The sequence below is a fragment of the Dromiciops gliroides genome, chromosome 5 (genome assembly GCF_019393635.1).
Source record: "Dromiciops gliroides isolate mDroGli1 chromosome 5, mDroGli1.pri, whole genome shotgun sequence".
Taxonomy (NCBI): Eukaryota; Metazoa; Chordata; class Mammalia; order Microbiotheria; family Microbiotheriidae; genus Dromiciops; species Dromiciops gliroides.
Window position 1 is genome coordinate 212283782 of NC_057865.1, and position 18246 is coordinate 212302027.

The 18246-nt window shown below is 38.0% G+C and overlaps 2 protein-coding genes across 4 annotated transcripts in view; one reads left to right on the forward strand and one right to left on the reverse strand.

The window, feature by feature from the left end:
• Nucleotides 1-18246, reverse strand: part of CCDC91 (coiled-coil domain containing 91) — a 427400-nt gene that overhangs the window by 285767 nt on the left and 123387 nt on the right. The gene's annotated exons all lie outside the window — the stretch shown is intronic.
• LOC122728171 (ATP-binding cassette sub-family F member 1-like) lies at nt 5093-8424 on the forward strand. The gene is given in 3 exon segments (XM_043966435.1): nt 5093-6193; nt 6195-7141; nt 7143-8424. Coding segments are annotated over 3 exon segments (2514 nt in total). The 3' UTR covers nt 7609-8424.

An 18246-nucleotide genomic window follows, 5' to 3' on the forward strand; every position in this document is an offset into this window, starting at 1 on the left:
ATTTTGCAGATTTAAAATGGGATTTCCATTTCTATTATTGCTTCTCACATTTTGTTATTTTATATAAATGCTGTTGATTTTTGAGGGTTTATTTTGTAATCTGCAACTCTGCTGAAGCTATTTTCTCAGTATCTTTGCAGATTTCTTAGGATTTTCCAAGTATATCATCATTCATTTTTTTTGCCCCTTTCTGGAGAGGATTTCTTTCACTGTCTTCATCCTTTCTTTCTACTCTACACACTCATTCTCTCGTTCATGAACCCTATAATTATCTAACTTTTTGTATTCCCTATATTCCTCATGTAATCAAAACTGCCAAGGTATCTTATGAGCTCTCCACTCTAGGCTGTTTCTGCTACTGCCCTGTATATATCTGTATATCCACAGGTTAACTGTGGATTCACCTTTCTCCAGCATGCCTCATTCCCAGACCAAAGCCATTTCCTAGAACACTTGGCTACATGACAGAGAACCCACTCCCTATCTGGTCCCTGATTATGCAGTCCACCATTGAGCTATATTCTCTCCCTGGTTACCTTTTTTTTCTCCATTTGCCTCAAAACCTCCTTTCTGGGTTCATGTGGTTCCACATTCCCAGGTGTCAGGTGGCCCTAAGAATTTCAACTCCCACCCTCATCACCTTCTAATGTAGGAGAAGGGTTCTTTTCAAACCACCGAAGTTCTCCATCTCCCTTTACAAAACATTTTTCTCCACTCAAAGGATCATTTGTCAAGGGAAAACCATCCTACTACCAAAGCAAGGACTCTCCCTCACACACTTCCTCCACACCTAATCTCCCGCAGGCTTTTCTCTTTTTGAGAACACATGAGCCACCTTCTCCTCAATGCACCCACACATATCAAATATTATTCCCCTTCCTCCCACCCATCTTTTCATTCACCATAGCATTCTGTTATGTAGTCATACAAAAAACATTAATTTACCTGAAGGCAAGGTGTCACCAGGTTCTGTCTAAAATGGCCCGGGCTCATTTCTTCACTGTTACCTTCACCTGACTTCCACTTTAACCCATGTCACCTTGTGTACATTTAAAAAGAAGTCTTTTACAGGTTTCTCTGTTTGCCTTTTGTCGCTGTTACTGTTGATATCACTATCATTATGGTGATAATTTTTTTGGTAGTTGGGAGCATTTTCCACTGGTGAATGATCCTTCAGGTGAATAAAACATGTTCTGTGAAGGGAGATGGATACCTTACTATAGGGAACTTGAACAGACTCCTTCCCCCTGCATTTCTGTTCTCTGGATTATTCAAGAAGCAAATAATCTCTTTAAGTCTGTTTGGGTTTTTTTCCCCCTCTTAGGAACATTTCAAATGCCTCTTTATTATTGAATAGCTATCTTTTTTTTCATTTATGTTAAGCTCAGATTTGCAGGCTGTCATTCTGAGGTCCATTGCTCTTTAGAACACATTATTCCATTTTATTCCCACTTCTCTGATGGTTACACAATAGGCTTCTGTTACTTGAATTCTTTTTTCCTTTATATTTTGATATCTTTCTCCTGATTGCTTGCAGGATTTGTTGTTTCTGTATTGAATTACCAAATTTAATCACTATGTGTCTTAGAGTTTGCTGTCTTGGGTTTTTTCTTGAGGTAATTAATGAATCATTTCAATTGGCATTTGGTTTTCAACATTCAAAAGTTCTCGGGAGTCTTCTTATATTATTCCTGCATTGTGATTATTTTTTTTTGTCCTGGTTTGTTCTTCTAGGAAATCTAGTATCCTTGGATAATTACAGCATTCTGTCTTTGAGGTCAATCTATTTTTCCTGAAAAGTGAGTCTGTTGGTTGTTGTTGTTGGTTGTTGTTGGTTGTTGTTGGTTGTTGTGGTTGTTGTTGGTTGTTGTGGTTGTGGTTGTTGGTTGTTGTTGTGGTGGTTGTTGGTTGTTGTTGGTGGTGGTGGTTGTTGGTGGTGGTTGTTGTTGTTGTTGTTGGTGGTGGTGGTGGTTGGTGGTGGTGGTGGTGGTTGTTGGTGGTGGTGGTTGTTGGTGGTGGTGGTTGTTGGTGGTGGTTGGTGGTGGTTGGTGGTGGTGGTTGTTGTTGGTTGTTGTGGTTGTTGTGGTTGTTGTGGTTGTATTTCTCTTCTTCTAGATTGGCCTTCATTTCTGTAGATTTGTATTCCTGATCTTTTTTTTCCTTTTGTTTATTTGGTGAGATTTGCCAATTTAGATTCCAGTTTATCTATTCTGCCCATTATTTTTGCTGTACAGGCTATAAAGTTTGTTCTTATAATTGATTCTCCTTTTTCTTTTGAAGCACTAAGGAAAATCATATTGTGGTTCTACATTCTCCTCAAATTCCTGGGTCCTCTGTCTCATCAAGTGTTGAATTTCTTTCCTTTGTTTTTCAGTATTTATTCACATATCTGTGCCTAAACTGGTTCACTAGATCTGGAGAACATATTTCCTCCTTTTGTTAATGTCTTCCCTATTGATTTACCCACATGTTCAAGGTCTTGAGTTTTCTTCTTCTTATAATTCTTGGTCATTTCAGGCTTTTTCCCCCCTCCTAATTGTACCCAATCCTCACTTTCTGATTATCTCCTCTCTGATTGTGGCTTCCTTTGGGGATAGATATCACAGCATCACAGCCTCCTCCCACACTGTGTAATTCATAGTTCATCAGCCCCAAGTTACTTTTGGGTGACAGAACTGACCCTAGGTGAATGGTGAATTCTTTCTCTCAAGGCCTGGTAGAGTGTAGCAAAGACTATGCAACACATACATACATACATACATACATACATACATAGTAACCTATTCCAGGGACCTGTCATTCTCCTTCTGTTCCTCATTTCATGGGCAGTTCAGAGAGCTGCCATACTTGTACTATGGGGTAAATTTCTGTAGTTTGTGGGGAGTGTTCAACTCTATTTCAAAAAACACATCTGCTCTTTTCTACCAAGATGTAGTAAAAACAGCTGCACATGCCAGGGCCTCAGCAAGCAGAAATACTGCCACAACACTGTCAGTGATGACCAAAGCAAATGTCTGCAAGCCGGCAGGTGGGATGTCCCTGAGACAAGAGAGAGTCGCTAGGTGTGGGTTGGGTTTTGTTGCCAGGATATGTGTTGTATCATTGATCAGATGGGCTTTCTGTGGGAAACATGGGAGATGGGGGAGAGGTGTTGAGTAAAATAAGTATAGCTCAGTTCATAGATTTGTTTGTTTGACCTTCTTCCAGGTGTCCTAAATCATGGAGACAGCTGAAGTTACTTACAATTCCTGTTTTGGAGGAGTTTTGAGAGTTCAAAAGGCTCTAAGAAAATGCCCCATCTTCCATTTTGTTGATTACATGACACAGAAATCGCCCCAAATCATTTTTAAAGATTGATTCTCTTTCTCTAAAGAAACCAATTTTACAAAATACCTGAAAAACAGGGGCAGCTAGGTAGTGCAGTGGATAGAGGACCGGCCCTGAAGTCAGGAGGACCCGAGTTCAAATCTGGCCTCAGACACTTGACACTTGCTAGCTGTGTGACCCTGGGCAAGTCACTTAACCCCAATTGCCTCGCTAAAACAAACAAACTAAAAACCTTAAAAACAAATTAGAATATCATTTGTCAAATCATAGATCATAGTTTCATAGATATAGATCTGAAAGTACTAAAGAGGCTATTTAGTCCAACCTTCTCAGTTTATAGGAGAGGAAACTGAGACCCAGAAACAAAATGATTTGAACTCAGGTCTCCTGACTCCACTGCAGCATGATGCTAGAAGATTTTACTGTAAGCTTTGCAATTTCATTACTTTAATTAAAGAAAAGTAGAAAGAATGTTTTATTTATTTTCTACTGCTTTTGTACTATTTGATTTATTTATTTATTTTGGGGGGTAAGGCAATTGGGGTTAAGTGACTTGCCCAGGGTCACACAGCTAGTAAGTGTCAAGTGTCTGAGGCCGGATTTGAACTCAGGTACTCCTGACTCCAGGGCAGGTGCTCTACCCACTGTGGCAGCTAGCGGCACCTGTGCTATTTGATTTTAAAACTGTTCTAGCTTTTTTAGTTATGCTTTTTTTTAGTTTCTTAAAAATAAGGAAAACTACAGTAAAGAAACTCTTCTGTCAATATCTGACAAATATAAAAAGGAAGATTCATGCAGCATTTGTGGGGAAGAAAGTGAGTGAAGGGGATATTCTGAAATTGTCTAATTTGGTTCACATCTTTATGAAATTAAGAGATCAATTTCTTACTTCCAGCTTTCCTAGTAAAATAATTAGTTGTATGTATCATTTGGAATGCTTTTGCTAATATACATAAATAATTCTTATTATTACTGCTTTAAGAAAAATTGACATTTTATAGTCTCCCTAAAGCCCACAAGAAATAAATTAGAGAATAAATTACCCAAAAAAAACTTCCTAGTAGATTTCTTTTAAAATAAAATCATATGAAAATTGTAAGGCACCCCAAAGTTTGATCACTTTACTCTGGAGGTGAAAAAATGAGGTTTATAAAGGGAAAGTGATCTGTCCAAGCACATATTGTTGATCAGAATAAAGTATTATCTTTTGATTGAAGATAAAAATGTAAGAATCCTTCCATGGTTCTTTTTTTAAGGTAATGAGCACATGATAGGACTCAACAAATGGCTTTTGACTAGAAAAAATAAATGGTTTACACTATCAGTAACTTTTTTCTTAAGCTTAACTTTGGCTATGTTCACACGATACAAAAAAAAAAAAAGATTGAGGAAAAAAAATCAGTTGATTTAGTTGCCTTAAGGGCATCTTAAAGATCAATCTTTATGTAATGTTTAATTTCTGCCTATTGTCAACAGAATGTTGGTCAGCTGAACAGAAATATATTTTTCAGACACAAGACAACTGATTCAACTTAGACCCATTTTCTCTTCTCCTGACCTCGGATTTTAAAAAGACTATATTATATACAATCCTTCATGTATGAAAAATGATAGTGGGCTCATAATAATTCTATAAATAGGAAGCAAATTTAAATGACAATTTCAAAATCTATCTAAAGTACAAAATTTTTTCTAATTAATCTTCCAAAGCATTCTACCATTCTCAATTTAAAACACATTTTAGATAGTCTCAACTGTCGCCGAGATGCCGAAGGCGGGGAAGCAGCACCCACTGGAGCCGGAGTGGATTGGAGACCGAGAAAATGCGAGCCCTGCTGACAAGGTTGTCAAGAAAGGAAAGAAGGACAAGAAGACCAAAAAGACATTCTTTGAGGAATTGGCTGTAGAGGAAAAGCACGCAGGGGAGGAGGAAGAGGAAGTGAAGGTAGTCAAAGAAAAAGAACAGCAGCAGCAGCAGCAGCAGAAGAAAAAGCGAGACAATAGGAAAGGTCGACGAAAGAAGGATGTTGATGATGACGATGGGGAAGAGAAGGAACTTATGGAAAGGCTCAAGAAGCTCTCTGTGCCAGCCAGTGATGAGGAGGATGAAGTGCCTGTCCCGGTACACCGAGGTGGGAAAAAAGCCAAGGGCGGTAATGTGTTCGCTGCCCTGATACAAGATCAGAGTGAGGAAGAAGAGGAGGAAGAACAGTCATCAAAACCTGCCAAACCAGAGAAAAATCGGATCAATAAGGCTGTTTCCCAGGAGCAGCAACCTGAGCAGAAGGTCAGAAAGGGGAAAGAAGAGAAGTCAAAAGGGAAAGTAAAGCCTCAGAATAAATTTGTTGCTTTGGATGATGAAGAGAAAGAAGAAGAAATACCCAAAGAGAAGGAGCTTTCCAGATGGGGGAAGGATAAACTCAAGAAAGTAGAACAGGGCTCAGAAGAGGAAGGAGGTGATGAAGAAGAAGAGGGTGAGGCCAAAGCAGATGATCCATATGCTCACCTCAGCAAGAAGGAGAAAAAGAAGCTGAAGAAACAGATGGAGTATGAAAGACAAGTAGCCACACTGAAGGCAGCCAGTGCTGCTGAAAATGATTTCTCAGTGTCCCAGGCTGAAGTGTCTTCCCGCCAGGCCATGCTGGAGAATGCTTCTGACATCAAGCTGGAGAAGTTCAGCATCTCAGCCCATGGCAAGGAGCTCTTCGTCAACGCAGATCTGTACATTGTGGCTGGCCGCCGCTATGGGCTAGTGGGACCCAATGGTAAGGGCAAGACCACACTGCTCAAACACATTGCCAATCGAGCTCTCAGCATCCCTCACAATATAGATGTGTTGCTTTGTGAGCAAGAGGTGGTAGCAGAATGAGACCCCAGCCGTGCAGGCCGTGCTTCGTGCCGACACCAAGCGACTGAAGCTACTAGAAGAGGAAAAGAAGCTTCAGGGAAGGCTGGAGCAGGGAGATGATGCTGCAGCAGAGAGGCTCGAGAGGGTATATGAAGAACTTTGAGCCATGGGAGCTGCTGCGGCAGAGGCTAAAGCACGGCGGATCCTTGCTGGTCTAGGCTTTGATCCCGAGATGCAAAATCGACCTACACAGAAGTTTTCTGGGGGCTGGTGTATGAGAGTCTCCTTAGCCAGGGCACTTTTCATGGAACCTACACTGCTTATGTTGGATGAGCCCACCAACCACCTGGACCTCAATGCTGTCATCTGGCTCAACAACTATCTTCAGGGCTGGCGGAAGACATTGCTGATTGTGTCCCATGACCAGGGCTTCCTAGATGATGTTTGTACTGATATTATCCACCTGGATGCCCAAAGGCTCCATTACTATAGGGGCAACTATATGACCTTCAAAAAGATGTACCAGCAGAAGCAGAAAGAACTTTTGAAGCAATATGAGAAGCAGGAAAAGAAGCTGAAAGAGCTCAAGGCTGGGGGCAAGTCCACCAAACAGGCGGAGAAGCAAACAAAGGAGGCCCTGACCCGGAAGCAGCAGAAATGCCGGCGGAAGAACCATGATGAGGAAGCACATGAGGCACCTGAGCTTTTGAAGTGACCAAAGGAATACACTGTGTGATTCACTTTCCCTGACCCCCCACCACTCAGCCCCCCTGTGCTGGGACTGCATGGTGTAACATTTGGCTATGAGGGACAGAAACCACTCTTTAAGAATCTGGACTTTGGAATCGACATGGACTCAAGGATCTGCATTGTAGGCCCCAATGGGGTGGGGAAGAGTACTCTGCTGCTTCTGCTCACAGGAAAGCTGATGCCGACCCAAGGAGAGATGAGAAAGAACCATCGACTGAATCTTCAACCAGCAGTATGCAGAGCAGCTGCTAATGGAAGAGACAGCCACTGAATACCTACAACGGGGCTTCAACTTACCTTATCAAGATGCCCGAAAGTGTCTGGGCCGATTTGGTCTGGAGAGCCATGCCCATACCATCCAGATCTGCAAGCTATCAGGTGGACAGAAAGCCCGAGTAGTGTTTGCTGAGCTGGCTTGCCGTGAACCAGATGTCCTCATACTGGATGAACCCACCAACAACTTGGATATAGAGTCTATTGATGCTTTGGGAGAAGCCATCAATGAATACAAGGGTGCTGTAATTGTCGTCAGTCATGATGCCCGGCTAATCACAGAAACCAACTGCCAGCTTTGGGTGGTAGAGGAACAGAGTGTTAGCCAAATCGATGGTGACTTCGAGGACTACAAGAGGGAGGTGCTGGAGGCCCTGGGTGAGGTCATGGTGAATCGGCCTCATGAATGAGGTTTCTTCCTGTACACCCTTCTATCTAATTAGCCCAGGTGGCCTGGATGCTCCTTCCCTCTCCCACTCACTGTTTGCAAGATAAGGGCTCATCATCAACCAGTGCAACAACCACTGAGACATCTGGAGGTGGGGCTTTGCCTTGTGTGCCAAGAAGACTCACCTTAACTGGTGCACAGACAGACTAGGAACCTTCTTCAAATGGAAGTACTGGCTTTGATATCTTACAGTATAGGTGGAGAAACTATTGATACCATGTTGTGTCATTGAACTGACAATACAGATAAGGAACCTTTTTGTTCACCGGCCTCCACCTCTGACAGATAGTCTGATTCGAATAAGCTTTGCACCACCACTTTACCTGATGATCCGTGTAGCCCATCTGATGCAGAATAGGGGCTGTGCATTAGGAACTTGAGCTACTCTTCTCTGACTATGTCTCTGAAGCTCTGCCACTTCCCCCAGTCACAATAGGATTTGGTCTAGTTTGATACTTACAATTTAAAGGGACCCAAGCTGTGGGCATGATAGCTTTGGTTTCAACTGCCAGCACTACTCGGACAAGTGATCCTGTTTTATTTTTGTGGTCTGATTGATATATAGAAACCTAACAGGAGTCTCCAGCAGCATTCCAGAGATTGGAGGCATAATATTTACAGGGATCATGGTCTTTAGCAGGGATGGAGCTTGTTTGCTGCTGTCTACATTCTCTTGTATTTGTGAATTGGAGGGGCAGGGAACGGATAGATGCTGCTGAACTTTGTCCTCAGTTTGCCTGGGGACGGAATAAAGGAGAGTGAATTGCCAAAAAAAAAACCCCACACATTTTAAATAACTTCTGTGCCATTTATTACACAAACTGTGAAATATTCCTTTACCTAAGCAGTCTTAGAACCTGATTTACCTCACCAACTTCCTCTGAATTCCAAAAATGAAAGTTTTTTTTCAAATCTGAATTTAAAAACAATGCTTTATAACTAAAAAGCTATATATATATAAAACACAATGCTTTGTAACTAAAAATATTGTTTTGTCACCTTAGTGATACTTGACAACAAAGAAATATAGTATATACTAACTGTAGGCCAGTAGAATCACAAAAGCCAATACAGAATCAGAATGAGTTTAAGGAAGGTTCGTGTAAATACAACAGCTATGACAAATTTACATGTCTTTTTAAAGCTATAATTTGTTATGTGGCCTATTGAGTACAATGTCTTAATAACAGGTACAAACTTTTAGTTCCTCATTTGGAGATTTACTCCACCAAATCCAAAGCCAAATAACATACTACTTTAGAATCAATTTTTTTTAAGGCTTTCTAAACAATAAAATCAAAAAACTCAAAATCATTTTTATCTAACATGTTGCTGCTAATTTGCCCACATTGTAGAAGTGTCTTTTTTGTATGTATAAATTCTTATGTACTCAAACTTTCTTATCCTACTTTTCATACATAAAACATGAATAATACATTGACCTATGAAAAGAGAATTAGTAGTGTAGCCTCCTATGAATGTTAGTCAAGAAAATGGTTGAACTGCTGACTAATTTTAAATAATCTTTCCTTGTTGTCACAGAAAAAAAGATTAACATCCCAAATCCAAATATCCTAGCTGAAACTGCATCAGGACTGGAGAAATTGTAATGAAAAGGAGAAATATAATCAAGTGGACTTTCCTCATGATCAAGCAGTGTTGCAAAGTGGGAATGAAAATTAACCCCAACAAGAGTTCTGGGGAAATCTGATTAAACAAGTGTTTTTTCCTATGTTTTTCTGTTTGTTTTCTCCTGTGTTCTGTGTGTCCCTGGGAAATGTTTCCCGTAATGTGTAACGATTGGAATGACGCCACCTGCTGGAGAGCTACTATAGAAAAGCTCTGCCATGAGGAGAAGGCCTATGAGGGCAAGCCATATGGTCAGTTCTTTGGCATCAGGAAGTGGCGTTTGCTCGTGGGTACTGCCTATCAAAGCTACCAGCCAATCAGCTTGAGGAGCCTCCCATCTCTGGGAGGAGGACATGAAGTAGGAAGTGGATGCTGGCAGAGGGCTTCTGGCTCTTTTAGTTCTTGACCTCACTCGCCATGGAGGGTCAGATGATGGGGTCTCTTAGAAATAGTTAGAATTATACCTTTCTCTCTTATCCTAATGCTCTTTAATAAATACTTAAACACTTAAATACTCTTGCTAAAGCTTATAATTTATTGGCAGCCACTCATTAGATTTTAGATAGTATAGCTAGAATTTTAGCCCATACAAATAGGTTGTACTGTAATAAGGTAAGAGTCTTCAGGCATAACACATACCAAAGGGCTGATGCAGTAATGATAAAATTGAATTCTTGATAACATCTAAGTCCCTCACTTTTCTTTGGCATGTGCTGGTACCTGAGGTCATGACACCCTATAACACTATACACTATAACAGCCAGTATGATATTGTGCAAATGATCCCAGCCTATAAGTCAGAAAGAGGTGGTATTACTGCAGGTGCTAAAGGATCACAGAATTATAGAATGTAGAATGAAGAAGGGCTTTAGAGTTCTTGTATTCCAATTCTCCCCTTTATATGATCTTAAGAAATGTGAGGCAAATAAATGTTTTTCAAAAGTCTGAACTTCAAAAACTAGAAAAACAGTTCAGTGGTAAAGGATATTATCATGATTGGCAAATGTAATCACAGAAATGTGGACTTACACAAACACAGATCTAATCTCTCTTCTAGCTGAAAGGAAGTTTAGTAGAGCTGTGTCTCATGTGGAATAAAAAAGTGATTGGACTATAAGATAAGCAAGACCTAGGAATGGCAGAAAATGGACAACCATATCTAGGAAAAATCTAGCAAGTAGAAATGCAAACAAAACAGAAACAATATTCAAGCTTGGAGATTTGTGATATCTTATAATCCAATTCAATTCAAGATACATTTATTACAAACTTAATATGGACAAGAACTATGATGGTAAGCAGTGGGTTACAAAATGAAAATAAAGCAGCCCTTGCCCTCAAGGAATTGACATTCTACTGTTGGTGTGAATTCATACAGCTTGCATAAATTTAAATAAATGCAAACATACAAAGTAATGTCAAAAGGGAAAGATCATTAATTGAAGGGGATCAAAAAAAGTCTTACAACAGAGAAGGTACCTGAGCTAGGCTTTGAAGGAAGGTACGGACTCAAAGAAAGAGGAAAAAGTGCATTTCAGACAAGGGGTAACATTTGTACAAAGGCAAAGAGGCAGGAAATGGAGAATTGTACAAAAGGGAATGGAGAATATGTGTAGTGAAGTAATGAGATAAACCTAAAAAGGTAACAGGATTTTGTTGTGGTAATCTTTAAATGTTAGGCTAGAGCTTCTATATTTTACCCTAGAGGCAACAGGGAGCCAAGGGTTTAACATAACCCAATCTATGTTTTAAGGAATATTAATCTAGAAGCTTTGTGGAACACAGATTGGAGAGGGGAGAGCCTGTAAGCAAAAAGATAAATTAGGAGTGTTATAATAAGACAGGGAACAGAAAATGAGGACCTGAACTAGTACAGAAGCTCTGTGGACAGAATGAGAGAAATGTATGAGATGTTCTAGAGGTAGAATAGAAAAAAGATGGCAAGTGACAGGATATGGGGGTGGGGTAGAGAAGGAGTTAAGGAAGAAGAATCAAGGATCATCTAATGATATAATAAAATCATAATTTAGAGCTGTAAAATATACAGCCTAACCCCTCTTTTTACAGAAGAGAAAAATAATACCCAGATAAATTAAATAACTTGCCCATAGTCATACAACTAGTTAATAGAATAGTCAGGACTCAAACACAGGTCTCGACTTCCAGTCCAGCACTCTTTACATCACACCACATTTTGAAATATGATATATCTTCAGATAAGGACAAGTCTAATATACACATAAAGTACTGAAGAGAAAGTCATTCAAACTGAATTTGAATTTTATAAATTAAAAAATGGGGAACTTCTTTTTGATGTTCTCTAGTACAATTCATATAACAGAATACTATATCATCTTTCACCTAAACTACAGGTCATTAAGATATATTCGATTAATAAAATTTTCTAATCTGATTATAATATATAAAGACCAATTATTCTGAGAAATATAATTCTAATAGCAGCAATTTCTCCCTAATAACCTCATGTATGTTGAAATAAAAATCTAATATATCTCTAAGATGTAACAGATTTTAATGGAAAATCACTGTTGGCACAATCATGGTACATTAATAGGATGACCAACTGGTGTCCTGGAGTTTCCTGGTCAAGAGAAAGGAGGATGGAAAAACTGAACCATCAAATCAAAAAGCCATCTGTCTTCCAGGCTTATTTCTGCCAATGTTTTGAGAAAAATGTTTGAACTTTCCTGTTGGCTTTGTATGCAAATAACTCCAGATGCAAAGGAACCACATCTAAGTTATTTGGTTCAACATCTGTTGGTCCAATTCCTATTACCCTTTCTGATGTCTCTGCTTTCTTTGCCAATCTGACAGACAGTTTAGTTTGCCTCTTTTGTAAATGGTTTTGAAGGATATAATTTGGATCAAAGTCTCTATCTAGACCATTTGTTTTTCCCTTTGTTAGTCAACGTATTGTATTGTGGTCTTATACTATTACAATGAACTGAGAAATGCATTTGAAAAAAGTATTCAAAGCTCTTCCTTCCACCTTGAATTTCAAGCAGTAAAAAATAAAAAAATAGTCATTTGGCTCAAAACTTGTACATAGTGTACATAGTACAGTCTAGAAACATGTCCCTGTATTACCTATAAAAATATTTCTATCAACTCTAGCAATCTCATTGCTAGAAATAGTTCTTTATATAAATGCTCCACTCTATTTAATGTAGATTTCATGAAATGAAGCTGCCATAATTTTGCTGAGGAGAGAGGATCCTTGAGAAATTCCAAGATCTAGGAATTCAGGTATTTGTAAATGTGACAGTCACTGCTGGCACAATGACACTGCTAAATTCTTTTAACCCCAACAAAGTCAAGGTTAAGAAGATCAAGTAAAGTACTAAATTCCCCAGAATTCAAAATATAATTACAGATTTTAAGAAATGAATAAACATAATCAGACATTCCTGAATGAAAAGCTAAACAGTAGAAATGAAATTCCTGAAAGATCTATAAATGGTGAAGTTTTTTAATGACTAGATTTCAAAAATGGTCAAGAAATTTCCGAACTAAATTGTGGTTTTCATTTTTTTGGTATTTTTTTTATTTATTTGTTAAGTAAAGAAATAGAGCATGATGGCCAGTCAACCCTAAATTTGTCTTGAAACTACAAAATTTTCAAAATCTGAAATGTTTTTTTTTTCCTTGAACTATGTTTACAACTGTGAGGAAGGAGGAAGGGGAGAAAAAATAGACATTACTATTACCACTCCCAAAAACACAGTATTCTGAACTAAAGGTTAGCCTAACTTCTTTTCTTCCTGATGCACAGTGAGAATGAAGAAAAAGGAGAATAAAGTGTTGTATTCTTTCCATGGTAACACAGTTTTATTTTTAAATCTTATTTCCGAAATTGGTATGATGCAAGAGAGAAATAAAAGGTTTTAAATTCTTCTAAATCACTGTCTAATATGTTTTGTTAAAATAGAATTTAAGTCTGTGTTCCTTTAATTTGTGATTTGGAGAGAAATGTTTATCAACTCTAAAAGAATAGAAGGGATTCAAAACAGTTGGTAGAAATGGTCTCCTTATCAACAACAAATATTTAGCACCTACTCTACATAGAGAACTGTGCTGGGCATGTAGGGAAGGGGGAAACAAGTATTTCTTAAACACCTACTGTGTGCTAGGTACTATACTTTTACAAAATGATGTCATCTGGGGATATTTTAAAATGTCTAAAATATTATTGTTCCGATGATCAAAATGCCTCCAAAATATTTGGGGACAGAAAATACATTCTTTTAAAATACTAACTATAATAAGTTATTATTAATAATATAAGATGTGGAACAAAATAGTGGAAAGCTGGCCTCAAGGTCAGAAAAACTTCTGTATGAATCTTGACTAAGAGAGTGAGTAACTCTGACTGTGGGCAAGCCGTTTAACCTCTTTCAAGCTCAATTTCCTCACATGTAAAATGAAAAAGTTTCTCTAAGTGGCCCCTAAGGTACTTTCCAGCTCGAATTTTATAATCCTAAGAGTCAAATGAGGAATGAAAAAGATCAAAAGAGTTGGTGAAAATTATCTTCTTAGGGCTGCTGGGTGGCGCAGTGGATAAAGTACCTGCCCTGGATTCAGGAGGACCTGATTTCAAATCAGACCTCAGAACAATTGATACTTACTAACTGTGTGACCCTGGGCAAGTCACTTAACCCTCATTGACCCTCCAAAAAAGAAAAAAAATTGTCTTCTTATTAAAACCATTAGCAACAAATATTTAGTGAACATCTAACTCAGTACAGAAGATTGTGCTGGGTATACAAAATTAAAAAAGGATATATGGCTCCTGTCCTTGAAGTCCTCAATAACTGGAAAAAGACATACTCTAAAAATAATACTTTATCATCCTCATCATTATTAATATTATTTATAATATTATTAAGGAAATACAATGAAGCAGTTGATCTAAGTTGGTCAGCAGTTGGTCACATACTGGCTATGTGCCACTCAATCTCTAAGATTCTAAGTTTCACCTGAACTGGCAGAGAAAGCTTCTCATTAGCAGCTTCTTATGGAAATGGCCAAGAGCAGTTAAAAAATAACAACAACCACAATAAAATGTATTTTATGGTACATGCCATTGCTTAATACTTATTGATAAAGGAGAGACCATTAAAATCATCAGGTTACTCTCCACTTTCCATCAGTAACTTTCCTTGCTTTGGATTCCACAGAACTGCATGCTCCCACTCCAGGTATTCCTTGGTGCCCCTCTCATCCACTTTCAGCTTCCTTTTGTATATGGTCTTCCTAAATTTGATTGTAAGCTCCTAGAGGGCAGTGAATGTCTTTATTTTTCTTATTTGTATCATTTAGTACAGTTTCTTTCACAAAGAAGGTGCATAATAAATGTTAAGTAAATTTAAGTGAATAGCTTACAGATGGTGAAACTGAGGCCTAGATAAGGAAAGTGACTGGCCACATAAATTCACATAAATGACTCTTTAATGCAGTTTTCTTTGCCCTGGTACTTTTCTTTTAAAATGCCACATGAAAATTTTAAAGGCAGGAAGAGATCAGGTTAGTAAAGGTTTTAAATACCAGAGGATTATGTAGTTAATTCTGATGGAGAACAGAAGCAAAAGAGTTTATGGCTTAGAAGAGTGACAAGGGTAAATCTGATCTTTAGGAAGATCACTGTGACAGGGGAGTGGAGAACAGCTAGAATGAATCAAAAAGAGAATTATGCAATTCTTTAGACCAGAGAAGATGAGGGCTTATTTCGAGTTACTAGCTATATGAGTAGAGAAAAGGGGATGATAAAAGGTATATTATGAAGGTAGACCCAATAGAACCTTGGCAACAGACTGGATATGGAGTGTGAGAGAGAATAAGAAGTCAAGGGTAACTTCAAGCCTGATTGACTTTGAGAATGGTGGTACCCTCAATATTAATAGAGAAGTTTGGAAGAAACAAATTCAGAAGGGTTTGAAGAGAAAAAGAAGTTCTGTTTTGGATATGTTGAAGTTACACATTTTAACTTGCATTTGTTGGTGTTCACGATTCGAAGCAATCTTCAGTACAGTCTTTAATACTTTTCTTCTTTTCTGAATGATTTATTTATATTCTTTGACCACATATTCATTGAGGAATGACTCTTAGTTTTATATATTTGTGATAATATTGAATATAGCCTGAAGATTGGACAGATGTTGATACAAGACTGGAACTCAAGAGAGAAAATAAGGTTGGATATATAAATCTAAAAGTTATCACCATAGAGATGATCACTAAATACCTGGAAACTGATAAAATCACAAAGTGAATTTGGAACACAAAGTTTTAAAAATCGATGTTAAAAAAAATTTTTACATGTAATTTGGGAAAAATAAAATTCTAAATAAATATAAAAGAAAAGGAAAGAAAGCAGCAGCAGGATACAAAATGAAACAAAATTGGATCAATCTTGGCCTCATATGGCCCTAACACAAAGTCCAAAATCAAAAAGTAAAGCTGGAAGAATAAGCAAACAAAGAAATTCACTGGAAAGAACTATCATGGTCACTGGGACACTCAATATACAAACCTATAAGAGACTAAATCTTTTACAATCGAAGCCTCAAAGTAAAACACAAAATGGGCCCGAATCCAACTCTCAGAACCAGAGGACAAAGTGGAAGTAGAAAGAATCACAAGTCAATCCCTACAAGAAGGCCCCAAATGAAAACCAGGAGCATTATAGGCAAAACCCAGAACTCCTGGTTCAAAGCAGAACACGAACAAGAGTTAAAGTACTGAGGAGTCACAGTTAGGATCAGATGAGATTCAGTAGTCACTACTATTAAGCAGGAGAAATCTTGAGCTATTTATATTGCAGAAAGCAAAAGATAAGCTTGTAAAAAAGAACTGCATAGCTAACAAAAAAGAGTATAATCCTACTAAGCAATAAATGGAACTTTGATGAAATAGAGGACTTCCAAGTATTTATGATAAAAATACCAGAGCTGTATAGAATCATTACAATATAACACAGAGGGGCAACTAGGTGGCAGAGTGGATAAAGCACTGGCCCTGGAGTCAAGAGGACCTGAGTTCAAATCTCACCTCAGACACTTACTAGCTGTGTGACCCTGAACAAGTCACTTAACCCCAATTGTCTTATAAATCCAGGGCCATCTATAGTTTTCCTGGACCCAGATGACTCTGGAGAAGGGAATGAGGCTGGGGACTTTGCACAGTCCTCCCTCACTTAAATCAAATTCAGTGCAAATCATGATATCACCCCAATGTCACAGTCCTCTTCAAGAACAAAGGACGGGACAGCTAGATGGCACAGTGAATAGAGCACTAGCCTTGGAGTCAGGAGTACCTGAGTTCAAATCCAGCCTCAGACACTTAACACTTACTAGCTGTGTGACCCTGGGCAAGTCACTTAACCCCAATTGCCTCACTAAAAAAAAAAAAAAAGAACAAAGGACAAACAACAACAATAACACAGAAGTCAAATGAAATATGAGAGAGCAATCATAAGTGACTAAACAAGGATGAATTGTTTACATTCTAATATGTAGGGATGATCAGGGATTATGGAAGAAGTCTTATTTAGACAGGACATAGGAGTGCTTCTTTAATAAACTAATGATCTTAAATGAAGACAGGAAAGAGAAGAAAATGAATACACTGTGAGGAGGGATGAGAGGAAGATTCATGAAAATTATCTCACATAGAAGTAAGCAACCAGGATCACACTGAACACAGTAACAGCAATACTATATGGTGATCAACTCTGAATGACTTAGCTATTTTAAACAATACAGGGATCTAAGACAATTCCAAAAGACTTATGATAAAGAGTACTATCTACCTCCAGAGAAAGAATTGATGGACTCTGAATCAGGATTGAAGGATACTTTTATTCAGTTTATTTTTCTTGGTGTATTTTTGGTTGTTTTCTTTAATACCACCTCTAACATGGGAATGTTTTGCATGAGTGCACGTGTATAATCTATATCAAATTGCTTCCCTTCTCAAGGATGGGATAAGTTAGGGAGGGACAGAATTCAGAATTCAACTTTTTTTAATGAATGTTAAAAATAGTTTTCATAGTAATTAAAAAAATAATTCTTTAAAAAAAGAAATTGCACATAATTTGGTTTTGCACATAGAAGAATATATTAAAAAAGAACATGATAAAAAGAGCATGATGAAGAATAGAAAGATGACACTTGAACCTCACTAAGATGTAATTAAGTTAATGCTCCAGTAAAATGAGAAAAATGAAGAATATCTATCATACACTAAATTTACATGAGACATGAAATCTTTATAAACTATGCATTCTACTTTATTTCTGTTTTTTAAATTAATTACTATTGCTACTGTACCACTTTTAAGTAAGCCTATATTAATTTATTCATATTATACCAATAAAGAATTGACCATGTATGACCTTAACTTCTCATGGTCTCAGGCCATGTGCTAGAGAAACCAGAAAGAGAGCCCCAACACGCCAATTAGCTCAAGCAGGTGAAAAGCCCCAGAAGACCCATGCTGTCTCCCAGAAAGACAGCACATGTTCTCAAGGAGACCTAACAAAGCTCAAAAGACCCAGAAAACCCAGAAGACCACTAAAACCCAAAAAGGCTCTAATAGCATCTTCCAAGGGTTTTTATCCTCTTTTGATAGAGGTGGGTCATTATACATTGATCAAAGCTAATTGGTTAGCATCATTCAATTCCATTGGTTGACATGACTTTAAGGTGGTTTACATTAAAATGAACTGTATAGATAATATCAGAGAAAAGTATGCAAAAGACCCTCACTGAAGTTGTTCAAGGCAAAGTACATTATTTGGGTGTTGTCTGATCCCATCAGTCCTTTTACAGAGGTAGACAAAAGAATCTATCTCCATTTCTAATTTTTCCCTTTGGTTTGTCCCAGATCAAGGAGAACTAGACTTTCTTGAGTTGAGTGGAGAAAGAACTAAAAAACTGATCTCTGGGTCCTA